This window comes from Falco biarmicus, chromosome 12 (assembly GCF_023638135.1).
Source record: "Falco biarmicus isolate bFalBia1 chromosome 12, bFalBia1.pri, whole genome shotgun sequence".
In the NCBI taxonomy this organism is placed as follows: domain Eukaryota; kingdom Metazoa; phylum Chordata; class Aves; order Falconiformes; family Falconidae; genus Falco; species Falco biarmicus.
This window is the reverse complement of record NC_079299.1, coordinates 12,167,620-12,185,399: the sequence shown is the minus strand read 5'-3', so window position 1 is coordinate 12,185,399 and position 17,780 is coordinate 12,167,620. Positions and strand designations below refer to the sequence as shown.

Genomic DNA, 17,780 nt, shown 5'->3' with positions numbered 1-17,780 from the left:
TCGGTTTCTTTTCTGAAAGAAGCCTCAGGGTTTTTCTAAGAATTCTCCTCCACAAGTATTCTCTTGCTGCCAAATTTCAGTTTCCAGCCCTACTGTTCTTATATTCAAAACCTTGCTTTGTTAAATGGACAAACACCACCCTCGCTCTCAGAGATGGCTGACCTTGATTATCTCAACTTGGAAATTGAAAGATTCAAAAAGTTGGGAATGAGTCAAATGGAAAATAGAAAGAAAATGTGTAGACAACCCTAATTATAGGTGTTGCTTGCTACATTTTGTTTCTAATACTATCATGATGGCAGCAGACAGATAATAGCAGTAAAATCAGAAATGGTCAGAAGGACTCAGAACACAAGCAATAACATAAAACACATCATCAGCCTGTGGAAGGCACAAAGCCATCAGTAAAAAAGCTTTTTGTTTTGGGGTTGAGTTTTTTTCACTTTCTGATGGAAAGATACTGGTCCCATCAATCTGTTTTGAATTGATGATCATATAATCATACAACTGTTTAGGTTGGAAAACGCTCTTAAGATCACAGAGTCCAACTGTCAACATAGCACTGCCAAGTCCACCAAGTACTGCACTGACACTTTTATACACCTCCAGGGATGGTGATTCCACCATCTCCCTGGGCAGCCTGTTCCAATGCTCAATAACCCCTTCAATGAAGAAATTTTCCTAATATTCAATCTAATCCTCCCCTGGCACAACTTGAGGCTGTTTCCTCTTGTCATATTGCTGGTAACTTGGGAGAAAAGACCAACACCTACTTCGCTACAACCTCCTTTCAGGCAGTTGTAGAGAGCCATTAGGTCTCCCTTGAGCCTCCTTTTCTACAGGCTGAACAAGCCCCATTCCCTCAGCTGCTCCTCATTGTTCTCTAGACCCTTCACCAGTTTTGTTATCCTTCTCCGGACATGCTCCAGCACTTCCATTTCTGTCTTGCAGCGAAGGGCCCAAAACTGAACAGAGGGTTCGAGGTGCAGCTTCACCAGTGCCGAGTACAGGGGGACAATCACTGCCTTAGTCCTGCTGGTCACACTATTTCTGATACAGTTGTTATGCTTCGTTTACTTGTCTGATTGTAATTTTTCAAGGACACAGTCTGAATTACAGCATATCCAGTGTATTGACTACACAATGATGCAACACAGAAACAGCACAGAGATCATACAAGGAATACAGAAGTACAGCATGGTCTTCTTGTTGCACAGATATCAGCACTAAACTCATCAGCTGATACTGGAAAGCTGCGGTCATCTCTCTCACTTGAGAGACTGCATATCTGCAAGTTGCAGCTCCCTCCTGACAGGACCAGAAAAATCAATACCAGCACTGAAAGTGCAGTTGTTTCCACAAATATCTAGGGGGTTTTAGGTTGGCAGAATTAGCCCATGCTACTAGGCTTCTCAAAGTTTTTCATTCACATTTTAACAGTCCCATCTCGATGTTCTCTATTAAACATCCTGCTTAGGTGCCATTGACATCTTAGGTAGGTACATCGTTAACTCGAAAAATCATATACTCTGATGCCTGTCTTATCTCCTGTTGTCCAAGGCCAAAGTTTTCTAGTTGGTCACCAGTATAGATAATTATAATTCTTAAGGCCAGGTTCACTGCTTTTTATAGGCGCCAAGTACTCATAGCTCTATTTTCATCAGAAGCTTAGTGACATAAAATCAGGTTTGCCACGTACCAAGTGGGGAAATTCAGAAGATAAAACACAAATTATCAAGCACCCATGAAAATACTAGTCAAAATAACTTGCCAAGGGTTAACAGAAAAATGGTGTGACAGCACAAAAAAGTTTCCAATTCTGACAACAGGCAATTTTTTACTTGAACATTCAAAATTGACATAATTTGAAAAGCTGCCCCAGCAACATTATATGAGGAAGAGTAAGTACATGAACAAGCAGATTCTGAGTCAACCTCAGAAGAAATCCAGCCCTTTGATGAAAGATATTTTGCCTTCCTTTACTGAAAAAGCTCTCAAAACACTGACAGCTCCTGCGGGATCACAGCCTTTGAAAGTCCTCCCAGAACGCTTCAGGAACAGCACCGCTAGAGTCAGAGGAGGAGAAATCTGTGCAGAAGTAAAATCTAATCCTTAGGGTAAACAGGTTTTGTGGCTTGTGCACTGAATATTTCCTTCGGTTGGCACATTTATATGCTGCCCTCCTCTCTCCTAGAGGAACTGATCATTCAGAATTGGGGCACAGAAGAGCAGATTGCTTTCCCTGCCCATCCTGGACACAGGAGGTTCAGCAGAGACTGGAGGAAACTTGCTGTTTCTCAGCTACAATTACAGCAAGTGCTCTTTTTTCACTTTAGATGAATCTACAGCCTGTTGAACTGTGCGAAGCAAGTGATCCTGTAGCATCTAAAATGACTTGCAATTAACTGGCATTTCAAACAGCAGGTCATTTGGGAAAGTAGCCCTGCTTTACAGGAATGCACTTTGTCCACCAGGCAACCAGTGACTGATGGCAAGGTCCTCTAAAGCTGTTAAAACAGAACTACTACTGTGTAGCTATTGAAGGACAAAACTTTCCTGTTAGCAACCAGTGGGGAATTCAGCTGTGCAGCCTCAGGCAGACATCACTGCATATCAACCATTTTGCACATCACTGCATAGAAAATGGTACAAAACCAGATACTTTTAAAAGTATAAAGCCATACTCTCTGGCAGTATAAGGTTAGAGACAGCAATCATGGAAGGAAAGCAACGCTAGCAGCACACGTGCACGCACAAACACAGCAGTCTCAGACTGAAGTTTGTTCCTTTTTCTCCACTCATACTGACTTCTTCTGGGAAGCAGCTTCTTTCACTGCCCATTTACGCAAAATTAATAAAACTCTTCAGGGTTACCTTAAAGCCTGGCCCTACAGACCCTGGCCCCAAGCCCTCCCAGGTCAGTACACTACGTTTGCATTTTGTATGGAATATCTGGCAATACTCAATATCAAACGCTTACAGGAAACAGCATTTCTCATTCATGTGCGGCTGCCAAATGCTTTCCCAGATTCCTTCCCCATTGCTCTCCACTTCTGACACTATCGCGTATTAAATCTCTGCTGAAGAGACAGCACAGCCATGATGTGGGTTACAAAGCAGTTGAAGGAAGGAAAATGCTTAACTACTACCACAAGGACATTATTAATGCCATCAGCACTGATTTAAACACATTTGTGTAGTGTGCAAGGCCAGAAAGTTAGTTCTGCTCCTGACAAGTTCTACCACAGCTACTCCCCCAATGCATCAGGAGAAGACAAGCCTCACAGCAGACTGCTGTCCTTCCCAACTGAAGGCAAACAGCTTGAGAAGTGTGGTTGCCCTCAGGCTCTCTTATCTTTCCTGCTTCTCTGAATGTCTTACCTGCACCAGCATCTTACTGGCCACTGAACTACTGAACTGCCCATTTCACTGAGCTGTGGACCCTTGCAATCATATCAATACTCCATGCACCGAACCATTCATACCTTTATTGCTGTAGTTGCCTGCTGCATCATATTTTCCATTTCAACCCAAACTGGTAATAACTCAGAGCATTTTCTTTTGTCTGGCTGCCCAATGATACAACACAATACTCCCATACAACAGTATTCTTCCCTCCAGTCTTCTATATTATTAAAGTCTGCATATGAATAAAAGAGAACTCCACTCTGGATCTCAACTACATCCTCATGAAGGGAGATATCTTTACACTGGCATAATCACGATCAGAATCTCATGCACTTTGTACAGTACAATAATAAAATCTGATAAAATCAGTACACTCAACTGGCCATACTTACCTCATACCCCAGCATGTATTCTTCCTCGCATAAATAAGTATCCCAAATACCCTTTTCAAGTCTTTATCTGCTTCAAAGCATCATGATTCAAACCACATGATTTCAACCACAATGACCAAAGAACAGAACTATTGCTCATTTATTGGACTACAGGTCTGTAACTAGTACGAGGAAACAACCATCTTAAACACGCACTGTGTAAAGAGACTGTTTGTTTTGGGAAGCAGTCTAAAAAGTTTAAGAGTTCAAAAAGGAAAAAGAAGGAACCTTAGTTTCAAGTTCAGGTCCTATTTCTCTCTCTCAACACCTGCTCCCCCTTTCGTCCACCCACACACGCCCCAGCATGAAAGCAAAAGCAGCAAGGGAAACTGTAGCTACATGCTTCCATCTCACACCTGTCAGTGCATTTACTAACAGACCAGCAGGAGCCCAAAAAGCAGATGGTCACCTGTACCGGCCTGAAAGGACAACCTTCTGATGCCATCACTGGAAAACAAAAGCATCCATCCACTTGGCAGCTTCAAGTTATACCCCAGAAGATGCTTGGCAGCGTCACACAGAGCTTTGCCTTGCAGGTACTGCTGTTCCCATGCTTCTAAAGACAAGTGGAGAAGCTTTGATTGATTTGTCTGTTGTACATTTCACAAGGAATATGCTGTCTTCTCTTACACCAGTGAGAAAAAGAAACAAAACAATTCTGACCCACCTGCCTCTCCCCTTTTCCTGTTTTTCCAGAAAGCTTCCCTCACGATCAGACATCTTCCAGTGCTATTCCCAGCCTGTACTGGGGACTCGGCATGCTCAGGTGCCTCTTGAAAACACCTAACAGCATGGGGAACAAACAAAGAGCTAGAAAGACTATGTGTGGTTACAGGGAGATAACGTCACTGGGATCATGGAGACACGGTGGGATGGTTCACAACCCAAGCCCTGCAATTGATAGACACAGGCTCTTCAGAAAGGGCAGGCTGGGAGAACAAGGAAGGGGACTTGCCCTTTATTTGAGAGAACAGCTGGATGCATGGAGCAATGCCTGGGGATGGTTCAGGAGCTAGTCAAGGGCTTATGGGTCATGATTAGTGGGCAGACCAACACAGATGCCATTGTAGTGGGTATCTGTAATAACACCTATTTGCATTTTAGCAGAACTTCAAGCTCAAGTTGAGACTGATGCTCTTTTGAGAGGCAGGTCCCTCCCCGCCTCCCTGCACAAAGTAGAAATACATAAGATGGACAGAGAAGGGAAAACAGGTTATTGGAAGGGGACACTACAGGCTAGCACCTCAGCTGGGTATGGGACTCAGCTCCCCTGTGTCACGCTACAGGGCACTAGCAACTGGATCTCAATGCCTCTTCCAGACAGCTTCTCACATAACCTGTCACTTCAGCCTACTATATACATGAAGGTTCAGAGCAGTATTGGATATTATTTTCTCTGCATGAGCAGATCAGAACAGCATAATAGGCCAAAAGGTGGCACATAACTAGGTCTTCTCCTTGTAGCTGCCCGCAGTCAGTGTGGCACCTACATGACAGTAGTTTTGCCAAAGTAATTTGCCAGTTTGGTAATTCCTCTACAATTTTCACAGGAGGTTGCTAACTTTATGTGGAATAAGGCTCCCTTACAGAAAAATGCTCATTTTCCCCTCCCACATTCTGTAGCTGTTATCTCATTATTAACCTGCAGTCAACTTACTTACAAGGAGTGTGAGAAAGCCAGTTCCTGGAAATTTCAGTTTTGGCATACTTAATTCCTGATAAAATTGATTTTATAATTTTCCCAGTAACATGAAGAAAGACTTTTATGAAGAAAGAATTAGAATCAAAAAGATTCAAACCAAAAGTGAATCAAGATACCAAAGCATATTTGCATCTTTGCAATACAGGAAATCACCTTCCTCCCCCCTGCCCCCTCTGCATTTAAATGCACGAAAGTGAATGAGAAGCTTAAAGTCCAACAAATGTTTAAGGAATAAGAAGCGCAAGGAATTACAGCTTATAACAACTTCTCTCTCCAAAAGCAAAGGGGCAAAAGAAGGCAAGTTGAGTATCTTTTTTCCTGTTCCTTGTTTCTTATTAAATTCTCTGTGCAAAAAAAACCCACAACCAACCAACCAACTGAGGATGAAGGTGCTAGTGTGGGATGGCAAAGCTCAGAGCAGTGTCAGGCCCAGAAATTAAGGCTGAAAAGAGATGCAGGGAAGTGAGAGAAAAGTAGGAGGAAAGAACTGGTTGTCCATTATAGGAAAGAGAACTGGAAATCGCAGAATGGCCACATCAGATTTAAGGTGCACTTCTATGATCTACTCTCAGTGGATACTGGGTTATTTCCAACAACACAAAGCCATTGCCAAACCTATGCGTTTGATGCGAAAGGATGCACTCTGTCCAGGACCACACACACAAAGTGCCACAGTAGATGTGACCATTCGGAGGGAGAAATGAACTCGTTTGCACTCTGAGTATGAAAGGGGTGAAAAATTTTGGAAAAGGAAAATTAAGATAGGGTTGGTTCAAAATTGGAGCAAGTGTGCTACTTTGTATTTTACAGAAGTTGTACTAAAAGTACAAACTGTCAATAAGTGATACAACTGTAATAAATAAGCTTATGATTTTTAGAATTCATTTAATGAAATGCTAGAAGCTATGAGACTGTTTAAGGTCTTCATGGACCAGGATGATCCAAACCCCTTGGCATTATTTTCTGTGCTTTTCTAGTAAATCTTTATTTTACCAGAAAATTACTCGGGGGGGTGGGGGGGAGAAGCGAATCATTCAAGTTCAGTTTCAATTCAACAGAAATTAATTCTTTATCTTAAGTCCAGTTCTCTCCCCTTCAATTCTGCCACTGAATACTTGGAAGATGTTACCAGGCTCCAGCTCCCCCTTATTTTGTAGTGAAAATCCCTCACTGAAGAACTACCAGATCCTGACCCTGAATCATCCCACTCACCTGTACATACCAAGCAACCCATTTTTGCTTTTGAGATGGTGACAGGGGAGGGCAAAGCTTGCCTGTTGTCTGACCAGAAGAATTCACTTGCACACCACCTGGTACAGTAACTGGTTTGATTTCAAAGAAGAAAGAAAAAAGCATGCACAGCTCATGTTGAGGTGAGCAAGAACAGTCAGGCCTTAATACCTCAATTACTTTATTCTTTACCATAAGGCACTTTGGATTTTAGACCCTACTGGCTGTCAAAACCCTTCAGTTAGAACAAATTTTCTACTTTTCTTCCAGGCAATAGGACCTATTAATAAAGTTACTTGTCTTCTTCCACATTTTTCACACCAGTTGCAGCAAGAGTTGTACTGTGAATAAAAGATACCGACATTTTCACATACAGTCCGTATTTTCTCAGGAGATCAGAATTCCTTCCATCAAGCTGCTGCTTATGACAGGATGTGTCTTCAGATAGCAACTTAAGTTTAAATCTAGAATATTTCAGTGCTCTCATTGCCAAGAAATAAACAGCACTTACATCCACTAGAACTTTAGTTATCATTTTATAAACTGAAAAATCTCTCTTTAAAATATAAAAGCAGCCAAATGCATTAAAACTCACTGATCTGGAAAGCATAACTAAACCTTATGCATTCTCAAGATGTCATGAGATAGCTTATCTGAGTGGTTAGGACATATCATGATTCATAATCTACTTACATCTAGGCAAGTTGTTTCTACTCCAACATTTTGTAAGCTACAGCAGGCCTGTTTGGGTCCAGTAGCAATTAGATATTAAAATAACTATATCATTTTTGAAGCTGATGCAGAAGTGAAAGGTGCTTAGAAGATGCTTCAGATCTTCTGTGATGTTCCACATATTAGATGACAAGTGGCATGATGCGTCATATGAGCGGATGTGCTATTTTGCTATTTTTTCCCATGCTTATCTAACCGGGATTTCTTAGACAGAAATGGACTTCAAAATATAGATTATTCTTGTGTAAAGCCAAATCCTTGTCCAGGATATCCATCCTTCGGCAACAGAATTGCTGCTTAAGGAAAGGACTCCCAGGACTGCAAAAAGAAAGAAAAATATATCACACTTTTTGTGTGCTATAAGTACTTAGCCAATTTCACAGGTGGGAATCCAGAATAAAATTCCTACAAGACAAACCATGCTCTTCCACTTGTGTGCCTCAGTAATCTAAGAATAAAATTATAAACTGAACCCCCAGGTGTGCTGTCCTGCATATCAAAACACAAAGTCTCTTGCAGATTCTTTTCATAGGGAACAAAACATCTTGCATATTATCCCCTGGTTCACCTTCCTGAAATATTCTTTTTTCCTTTTATGCTCCTCGGCCCTCTCAGTCCATGTTCTGGATGCATCAGGCACTTACCTCTCAAACATTAACTTGAGTTAATGATGTTCCTTCAGAATTCAAAACAAGTTGGTTGCATGTACTGATGAAAATTTGAAATAGCCAGCACATTTCAGTGTTTTAAACCTACTTATAGTAAGAAATGTTACAAATGGCCTCAAGAAAGCAAAACTCTGCATTAATGAGCAGACTTTGGATATGGGAGATATCAGGTCAAAAAGAGACACACCCACAACTGGGATGCCTATTTATTTCCTTATCCTCCTCATTATTATTAAATAATTCAAGGTAAAATTCAGAAACGCTGTGCAACAAAGAGGAAAAATGCAATTATCTGTAACATTACTGTAGCATGAGCTCTCCCCCATATGCCAAAAAAAGCTAAACCATTAACACTTTATAACTTTCATCTTCTCTCCTGTCAAACAGAACTATTTTTTTTCTCTATTTGCATTTACAGTCCTTTCAAAAGCTGTCCAGTGTCTTGGTGAGCAAGGTTAAACTCTGCAGGAGACAATAGATTGTAAGAGCCTTAAGAATGAAAAATTTTCACAGAAATCTCACTTCAAAAATTATCCTGATTGGATTTGCATGATACTGACAGTGATTTGGAGGAAAATTTCGTGGGACTATTCTAGCAATTAACTTCTAGTATATTCTGAGGGAGGTCCGATCCCTAGATCCATTAGGCTGAAGTACAGCCTGAAATTTTTGAAGTCATTAAGGCAAGATGACACACCATGACACAATTCACCAAGCATATAGAAGTGATATAGCACTGGAATTCTCTTTCTTTTTTCCTCCACAACCAAAAGTACATGGGCAATTTAACCTTGCCATTTGCAAATCGCATTTTGGGGGAAATTTAATAGCAATAATTTAATCTATCTTTAATCTGGTCATATACACTTTAAATAACAAGAAAAAGAATATTGCTCACTCACTCTGGCATTGTAAGAAGTAACATCTCACACAGAGTAAGTTTATGTTTCCCCAAACCAGAACAGGAAACAAAGTCCTATCATATTAACATACTCACAAAATCAGTTTTCTTTCTTCTATAAATAATGCTTTGAAGTGTGTTGTGGTGAGGAGATGACTAACCTCATATGAATGGGCCAGTCCTCGTGCAGCCATGGTCATTAGCTCAGACAGATTCATTACAGCATTAGCACTGGTGTTGTGAACCTGAAAAAAACTTCCAGTCCACCTTAGCCTGGAGATGATTTTTGTAGGAGTTCGCTATTTACATACCTGTCACCTAAAGTCTGCCCTTTTGCTGGCTTTGCTGAGAAACATATCCGCGACACTTCTGGTGGTTCATTCTAATGGAGAAAGCATCCAAGCAAAGTTGTTTAACAATTATAGCAATAGCACACCAGCTCTTCAAATATCATGACTAGCATCAAACAAGGAGTAATAAAGCACAGCAGAGAGGGGTGAGGGAATAGGTCTGCAAAGACTGTCCTTACTCATTAAAAAGAACTGAAAATAAAAATAAAATAAAAAATAAACCCAGGCCTTGAAGTTAGGAATTACTAGCTTGAGTAGTGTTGCTGGTGGCTAAGGTAGATGAGAATGAAAAGTGATGAAAAAACATCAGCCATATCAAAAGCATGCCAACTGCAACCTCAGTGGCTACCAAGAAGTTTATGGCATCTAAGAGATTTTTGTCATCTTGCTAGGGTTAGTGACATAGAGCAGGTATCCAAGAGACCACTTTTGCATCTCCCGAAATCAAAACATTGCACTTGCAATAACCACGGATACAGAAAAAGTTGCTTTGGGTTTGAAGTCTCACAGACCTCTGTGCTCAGGCCCTGAATGATATTCCCAGCAAACCTAGCCAGCACTTGGCACATGGCTGGCCCTCAGTTTCAGGCTACCAACTTCCAGCAAAACCAATTTCAATATGCCCCTGCCCCCCATCCCCTAAAAGGGGTACTAGGGATACACATACACTTATGATTAAGTGTTTGGAAAGAACACACACAGCATGGCCACATCCATTTGCTCTAACAACTGATGAATTGCATTATGATGGGAAAATCATGAGTCAGGAACATTACCAAACATGATGCTGCAACACATCTATATCTTGTTCAGGTATTTTGATAACAGTCTAGTTCTCATCAGTTCGTGGCTATCCTCGTTCACAAGAGTCTCTGAACACTTCCTACCCTGCTGGGGGTCACCAAAGCACACTAACTCCCTGTGAGGCTGTGAAGGAGCAACACTGACCCATGTGTCATGATACCAGCCACTAAGATTTTCATACAATTCAGAGGGATGTTCACATTACTAGAGCAGATTTCCGTTCCTTTCAGCAAGAGTGCTGTACATAAAATAAATGTAAAATAAATGTAAATAAATAAAAAAAACTAATTATGTTTTCAGATTTACTTAATGCTATCCTCATTCCTGGTTTTATGCCTAATGAGAAAGAAGCTAGTCACAGACAAGGCTGAACAAAGCTGACACAGCTACTCTACACTCTGGGGATCTGTCTCTACCTTAATCAGAGACAAGAGCTGAAGTGCTGCAGGACTGCATGATGCTTGTGTTGCACATGTTCAATGAAGATGAGTGGTTTTGGTTTCTGGTCTGTTTTAATTAATGAACTCAGTGACTGAAAACGTATTATGGTATGTGAGCGTGCATGTCCTCGAGTTTGAACTTTTAACTCCTACTTCTGCTCTTTTTCCGTGATCACTTTCACTATCTGGTCAATTATACACTCCCACTATCTGAACAATTATAGTGTTCACAGGAGAATTTATGAGTCAAGCCCTCTACTTCCAGGAAGTTGCTACCTAACATGAATTACGGATGAAAAGGCACCAAAAGCTTTGGATCTTTCAGCGCAACTAAGAACACTAACAAAAGGCTCCAAAATCATAGAATCATAGAATAGTTTGGGTTGGAAGTAACCTTTAAAGGCCATCTAGTCCAAACCCCCTGCAATAAGCAGAGACATCCTCATCTAGATCAGGTTGCTCAGAGCTCCATTCAACCTGACCTTGAATGTTTTGAGGGATGGGGCAACTACCACTGATAGATTTTGCACAGTTGCTCAAAATCTAGATGGGTAAGCATCGATCAGTATTATGGTATGTTAACAGTAAAAAATGCAAAGCATATTTAGAACTGTTCATCCCTACTCCACCTGCACAGCAAGCGGACTGCTGACACAGTGCCCAGATAACAAAAACTGCAAATGAAAGTCCTCAGGTTTCTGCTATTGCTTAGGAAAAATAAACAATACGTAACCCAACCTGACAGCTTCACTGAACAAAATATACGAGAACTGTTATTTCAAGGCATATGTCTCCACAGGGAAGAAACTAAAAATTGAAATAGCTTTTTTCCCCCCAAGTATTAAAATATATATGTCTTTCCACAGACCCAGACAGTGGTTTTAAACCTGGTTTTATGTAACATCAGCCTCTCTGGAAGATCTGTCTGTAGATATATTCCCTATTAATTAGCAATTTAGTGGCCATCTGTGAAAAGGGATAAGCAAATATGTTTTGATTCATTTAAATGAAGCTGAGGAGTTAATTGCTTTTACTTCCAGTAGTAACACTCATACTTCTCTATATATATACATATATACTCAATAAAGTGAGGCAAAATCGTGCAGGTCAGCTTATTGACAGATGTGAAGACAGTTTGCTTTACAAAACTTTAATTCACCATATGTTCAGGAAAAACAGCTATATAGCCATATGAATTGCATCTCTTATCAGAAGCATGAAGCTTCCGAAGAACAGAAATCCTTAAGAGCAGTCACTGGATACTTCATCTCTATTTTAAAATAATCTATTCTTCCCAAACAGACGTGCATTATTTGAGGTCAAGAATCAATAGCATTTTTCACTTGCCACAGCTCTAGCGGAGCTGACCAATGGACCATACAACCCCAGGGCTACAAGATGAGGATGCTGCCATCCCTTACAAATCTAATTAGGGGTTGCATCTACCCATGTCAAAATAACCAACAGTAAAACACTTTCTCCCTGAAAACTGCAGCCACAATGAGGTCAGTAGGACAACACGTGCAGTCATTGCATTTGAGAGCACAAGAACACCTCCTTGCAGAAGGTCACCCCAATGCAGAGACCAGGGCCACTGAGACCAAGCCATGCTTTCTTATATTCTGCCACGAGTGTAAAACCAACCAACCCACCTAGTCCCACAGGCTCAATCCACCACCACTCCAGCTTATTCACCTCAGTCATCCCTTCCTAGTGTCTATGCACTGCTAACATCACATACCTACCCTTCCTTCTACAAGCTCACATACCTTAACCTTTTTACTAGGCCAACATTTGTGCTCAACTGCCAAAATTCCTACCAGTTCACTAACATATCTCTAAATTTTTAATTAGAAGTTACCTGGATTTATTATTTACCATAATGAAAGACTGCATAAAAAAGAAAATGCAAGTGTTCTTACCTACTTCTTTAAACAGCTATCTGACATTATAGCAAAGTACTATTACTAGTGGTCAATGGGTCTATAAACAGTTAATGTAACACAAATGTATTTCTGCCACAGGACCAGCTTTACAGAGGGAGTAAGCAGTGAGCAGAAGGGGATGTATCAGGGGCTGAGCAGCAGAAAAAACCAGATTTTGTTTTATGGAAGACGGAACATAATTACAGAGTATTAATTCCACCTCTCTGTGTATAAGCATACTAAACACACATGGAAGGACGCTAGTTATGTTTCAAATGCCTGTAATATTCTGAGCCCTTCTGATACAAACGTCCTGTTTGGATGTCACCATAGTCCTGTGCTGATTGTACCACAAACCTTTCAGTAAGTTTACCAGTGAAGAAGACACAATACATGTCTTAAAATCACTTGTTTACACAGTAATACCTCTCCTGAAACAGAGAGGCTTAACAGACAACACTCCAAGATCAAAGAAAAAAAGTATCGCTGCCATTCATGACTTTCCTTCCCAGAAACTATTCAAGATCTTGAGCCAGCAAAGCAGCTAAAGGAAAACAAAACTAAAAACTAAGTTTGCCAGAAACAAGGACCAGAAAGCCTTGCAAAACTGCGCCACCTGGCAATGCTCCTCAGGGTAGCACACACCATGTTCAGCCTTCCCCAGAGGCACAAGAACTCTGCACAATCAAATCCATTCTATTAAAAATATTTCTAGAGTATCAAGCATGGAGGAAAAAAACATATGGTCTCTTTTTTCTTCTTTTAAGCATCATAATACATGTGCACCCTCTCTGTATGTATATACATACGCTATGTACATATGTATGTACATATAAAGTATATTTATTCTAAGTTCACTGAGTAGGAAGAGTTCACATTTGTAAAAGCAAATTCTTCCTTTCCCTCCACTAGAAGCCAACATCCGCGCTCCAGGGAAGCCGTACTTGGACGCCGCTACCAAACCATGGTGGCATAGTTCACGGAGCAAACTGAAGTCAAGACCACTGACACCAAAAAATCAGAGGGAAGGTGCAAAGGCAACTGTAAACTGGATCCAAGAAGGAGCCAGCACCACAGTGCTGTAGTTTTTCGGCCAGCCACCAGTGGGAGGCACGCGCTCGCCGTGCGCTGGAGCGGTACCTGCGCCCTAACCGCCTGTAGGGTAGCTGTAGCTACATGCACAGCCCCTGCAAGGGAGGTGGGGGTCGCAGACATTTTCCTACACGTTGACCAATATCTGCAATTCAAGAAAATTCAGTTTCTTTTACAAATAAAGAGAAGATCAAAATTTCAAAGGTGATCTTGTTAATAAAACTGTGACGGTAAGCTTAGCAGGCCACAGTATTGTTCAACAAGCACTTGGGTTTTTACACGGCACTTAGCACTATTCAAAAAGACCAGAGGATAAAATGCACAAAGAGAAAGAAATGTTATAATTTTCCTTCCGCTCATCTAAATCCGTCCCCATCAGGCTAATGGAAGTTTTACTATTTATTCACAGGAGGTTAATTGGCCCAAGGGGAGAAAAATTTAAAATTTCCAGCCTATTTAAAGTAAAATTTTGCTGGAATCACTTTGAAATATTAATGCTGGCTGTTATACATTTGTCCCTAAATACTCTTTTTATTTTTAATGATACTATAGTGACAGTTTTGGAGTCTCAAAACCAATCTTGTTAACATACTGTCTTACTCAACTAAACAAAAACAGTAACATCCTCAAAGAACAAGTGACCATGTTGTTTCCATTTCATACAGAAAAGGTTGTAAAATTACTTATTTCCCTGGACTATTTAAATACACAGGTACATATTTATGCACAGACTATACCTAGCCACTTCAAAACCAAGATAAATTCACACAATTCTTGAAGACACCTTCTAGCAGGGAGGAAGTTAACAAAGCAGTATGTTTGAGGTTGGACTCAGCAAATCCCAGCTACCTTCAATTGAAGTTTTAGATAAACAAACAATTAAGCTCTCTCTGCATCCTTCATGGAAAGAAAACAGCATTTTCTGTGCTACTGAAAGACAGTAGTAGCTTTTGAGAATGCATCATTAGCTAGGTGTTAAAACAAATACAGTGTTAACAGCAAGTATGAATGAGAAAACATATACCCTTTCCTTTTATTAGTGGGCAGTAACACATTAGCAGAATTGATTTCAAATTGCTTATTTCTGAGGCTTTGGACATCCACAGCCCCTAACCAGCCCACACGCACATCTCTGTGATCTGACGTCTGCAAAATGAGGACCACAACAGGAACACATAGCCACCAACTGTGTTATGAGTGAGTAGCTCAACCCATAACAAACATGTTACTTGGCCAGGGACAAAGGGGTATTTTTCTGAGTGATGTACAAAAGCTTTAGCCTGGAAACTTCTTTTTGCTCCCCCACATCCATCCCTGATACATTTGCTATGTACCTTTCATGTTCCCAACAGATCAGACAAAATGCTTATAAAATAGCCCTAGTTCAAAGCTCAGCTCAATGTTTGAGAGCTTAATTCTACAGGCAAAATAGTGTTATTTCAACATAAAAAGAATGTATATCAACAATTAAGCTCTCAATAACTGCAAACAAAATAATTAGGTTTGTTCCTCCCATCCTGGGGAATGACCACACCTCAAAATATCAGCATGCTAAAAGCAATCAAGACCCTACAAAATCCAGAGAAGTAAACTCAAATACTGGATTATTTAGTTGCCATTCCTGCACACATGTATTGTGAATAGTCCTAATGGCTTCCAGGCAGTTGTTCATAGGATAAACGTGCACAGGTACACAGACAGTTACGGGGTTAGAAACGTAAGGTTCCAAAAGTCCAAATACAAAGTTGTGTCCCTCAAATGTGACTGCATTCATGAGATGTAAAATAGCCAGAACACTATTTTTCACAGCTTACTGAAATTAAAGTTCATTTTAGAATTCAGAGCAGATACCTATCAACATTAATCTTGCATAAATTCAGTTTCTTTCCACCATATTTTCATATGAAGAGTTTGGAGCAACTCCAAAATATTCCCCATGTACATTCCTGATTTTATGAAGGTTATGTTCATCCAGTATTCATAGTGCTAAATTTTAATGCTGAATAAAACTAGCTATTCTTGTCTAGCTAGTATCATGAGCAAAACACGATGAACAATAACCCTAAGCTCAGGATATTTCCAATTAAACAGGTACCTTCATCAGAAAACACATTTGGAAGCCTGTTTTGTACTACACTGCTACTTTGCCTAATGCACCTTCTTATGAGGAAACCACTTCATTTTCTCCAAGTTTTATATAAATTTCCCTTCTGCTGCATGGGTGTTTTATTAGGATGATGGGACTCATCCTAATCCTAGCAGTGGAAAAAGCTAGAAGAACAAAATTAACATTTTTTATAGCTAAAATATCTCAATGCCTACATGATCAACAATGCTTGTCTTTATACTTGTCACTGACCTTCAGCCTGCTTAACACTGTACATGTAATCTCAGTACATAATTTCAGTGCTGCTGTAAAATGACACATCAGAATCAAAGCTTCACATTTCTGTCATAACAGGGACTGTGCTGCTAATTGAGTTTCATTATATTTTTTTAATTTTCTGCTTAGTAAAGATTGACTTTTTTCTCCTCTAGATGGAATACTACTGCACAGAAGCTCCTTTCTTTCTCCAAATAAAGATAGGCTCTTCCACATACAAAGTAGAATATATTTTTTTTCCTTATTTTGGTTTGAATTCCACCCTTATCTAGAAAAACATGACCTAGTTTAACAGTGGCCACCATATGGTTCTTAACTCCAAGTAGCTCTCAAGGCACTTTGAGTGCATATCCTGCATTGAAATGACAACATGGCCAAAAGCTGGACAGCTTGGCAGTATGAATAATCCCTTGTGACAAGGAAATGTGAGCCAGAGGTGCCCAAGGCCAGTATCATCCCGGTTGCTTTAGGATCTGACTGCATGCTCAGCTCACAGCAGAGTTTAGGCCTCTAGAAAGCTATTGTTCGCTCTCCCTTCTAAGATGCTCCTGGACCTCCACCCACTCACCGACCCACTTGTCTAACGTACACAGCTCTCAGACATACGAAGATTCTGCCACATACCAAGTGGAGGCACAGATGTTGTCCGTGCCCACTGTGGTGCATTTTTAGTACTTCAGGCCTCACACATTTTATGGTTTACTCACAAGACAATATTGAAAGGATACTGAGAGAATACTTCTCCCAAACTAACTGAATTTTTGCTAGTTGCAGCAATAATCCCACTTCTGATTTTAAAACCAACCAGTAAAAAAGTATGTAATACCTATACTGCCACCACAAACATTTTAAGCTGCATAATAATATTTGACACAATTCCAGATGGCCTTATGATATCAGTATCCATGACACATGGCTGTTTGGTATTGTGTGTGTGAGAGGGAAAGAATCTCTAATACTTACAGCCAATCATCATCATAGCAACAGCAAAGATCTTCTCCCCATCTGTAGTCGGAGCAATGTTCCCAAAGCCAACACTGGTGAGGCTGGTCATCGTAAAATACAATGAGGAGATGTACACTGAATCTTTGCTTGGTCCGCCTTCCCATTTTCCAAAGCCCGATGCATTAAAGCGGTAAGGTGTTCCTATGGACATCCCCAGCTGATAGAGCCAGCTCTCAGTTCGGATCGTGTTTGTATCCTCATCGATAACTTCATAGTCTCCTATGCTGTACCAAATGCAGGCCAACCAGTGTGCTGCAAGACCGAACACACACACCAGCAGAACCAAGACTGCTGCTCCGTATTCGATGTAGTGGTCCAACTTCCGAGCTACACGACCCAGCCGAAGTAGCCTGACCACTTTAAGTGAACTGAAGAGGCTACTGATGCCCTAGAAGGATAAAGCACAGTGACCATTAGGACTTAATTTTAAAGCAACAATATTCCCAACTGCGGTTTCCAAAGGCATAGCTGATCCGTAACAAATAGAGAGTCATCAGATAACACCAGAAATGAGAGATTGTGAAACATGAAAAGGTTAGTGACCCTTTTCAGGGATGGGTATATGCACTTCTGTCTTGATCTGCTAACATTCTGTGGGTTGCTCTCCAAACTCCCCTTTCAGATTATTTGAATGGGTCTACAAATACCTTTGTTCAGACTTCAAATGACAGGGTATTTATTGCATGTCCAGGTGCGCAAGTAGACCATC

The 17,780-nt window shown here is 40.6% G+C and overlaps 1 protein-coding gene across 1 annotated transcript in view; it reads right to left on the bottom strand.

Annotated features, from left to right (window-relative positions):
• KCNH1 (potassium voltage-gated channel subfamily H member 1) overlaps positions 1–17,780 on the bottom strand; it is a 187,396-nt gene that overhangs the window by 115,825 nt on the left and 53,791 nt on the right. The window contains exon 7 of the mRNA XM_056357700.1: positions 17,030–17,459. Within this exon, the coding sequence (XP_056213675.1) occupies positions 17,030–17,459 (430 nt within the window). The remainder of the gene's footprint in view (positions 1–17,029; positions 17,460–17,780) is intronic.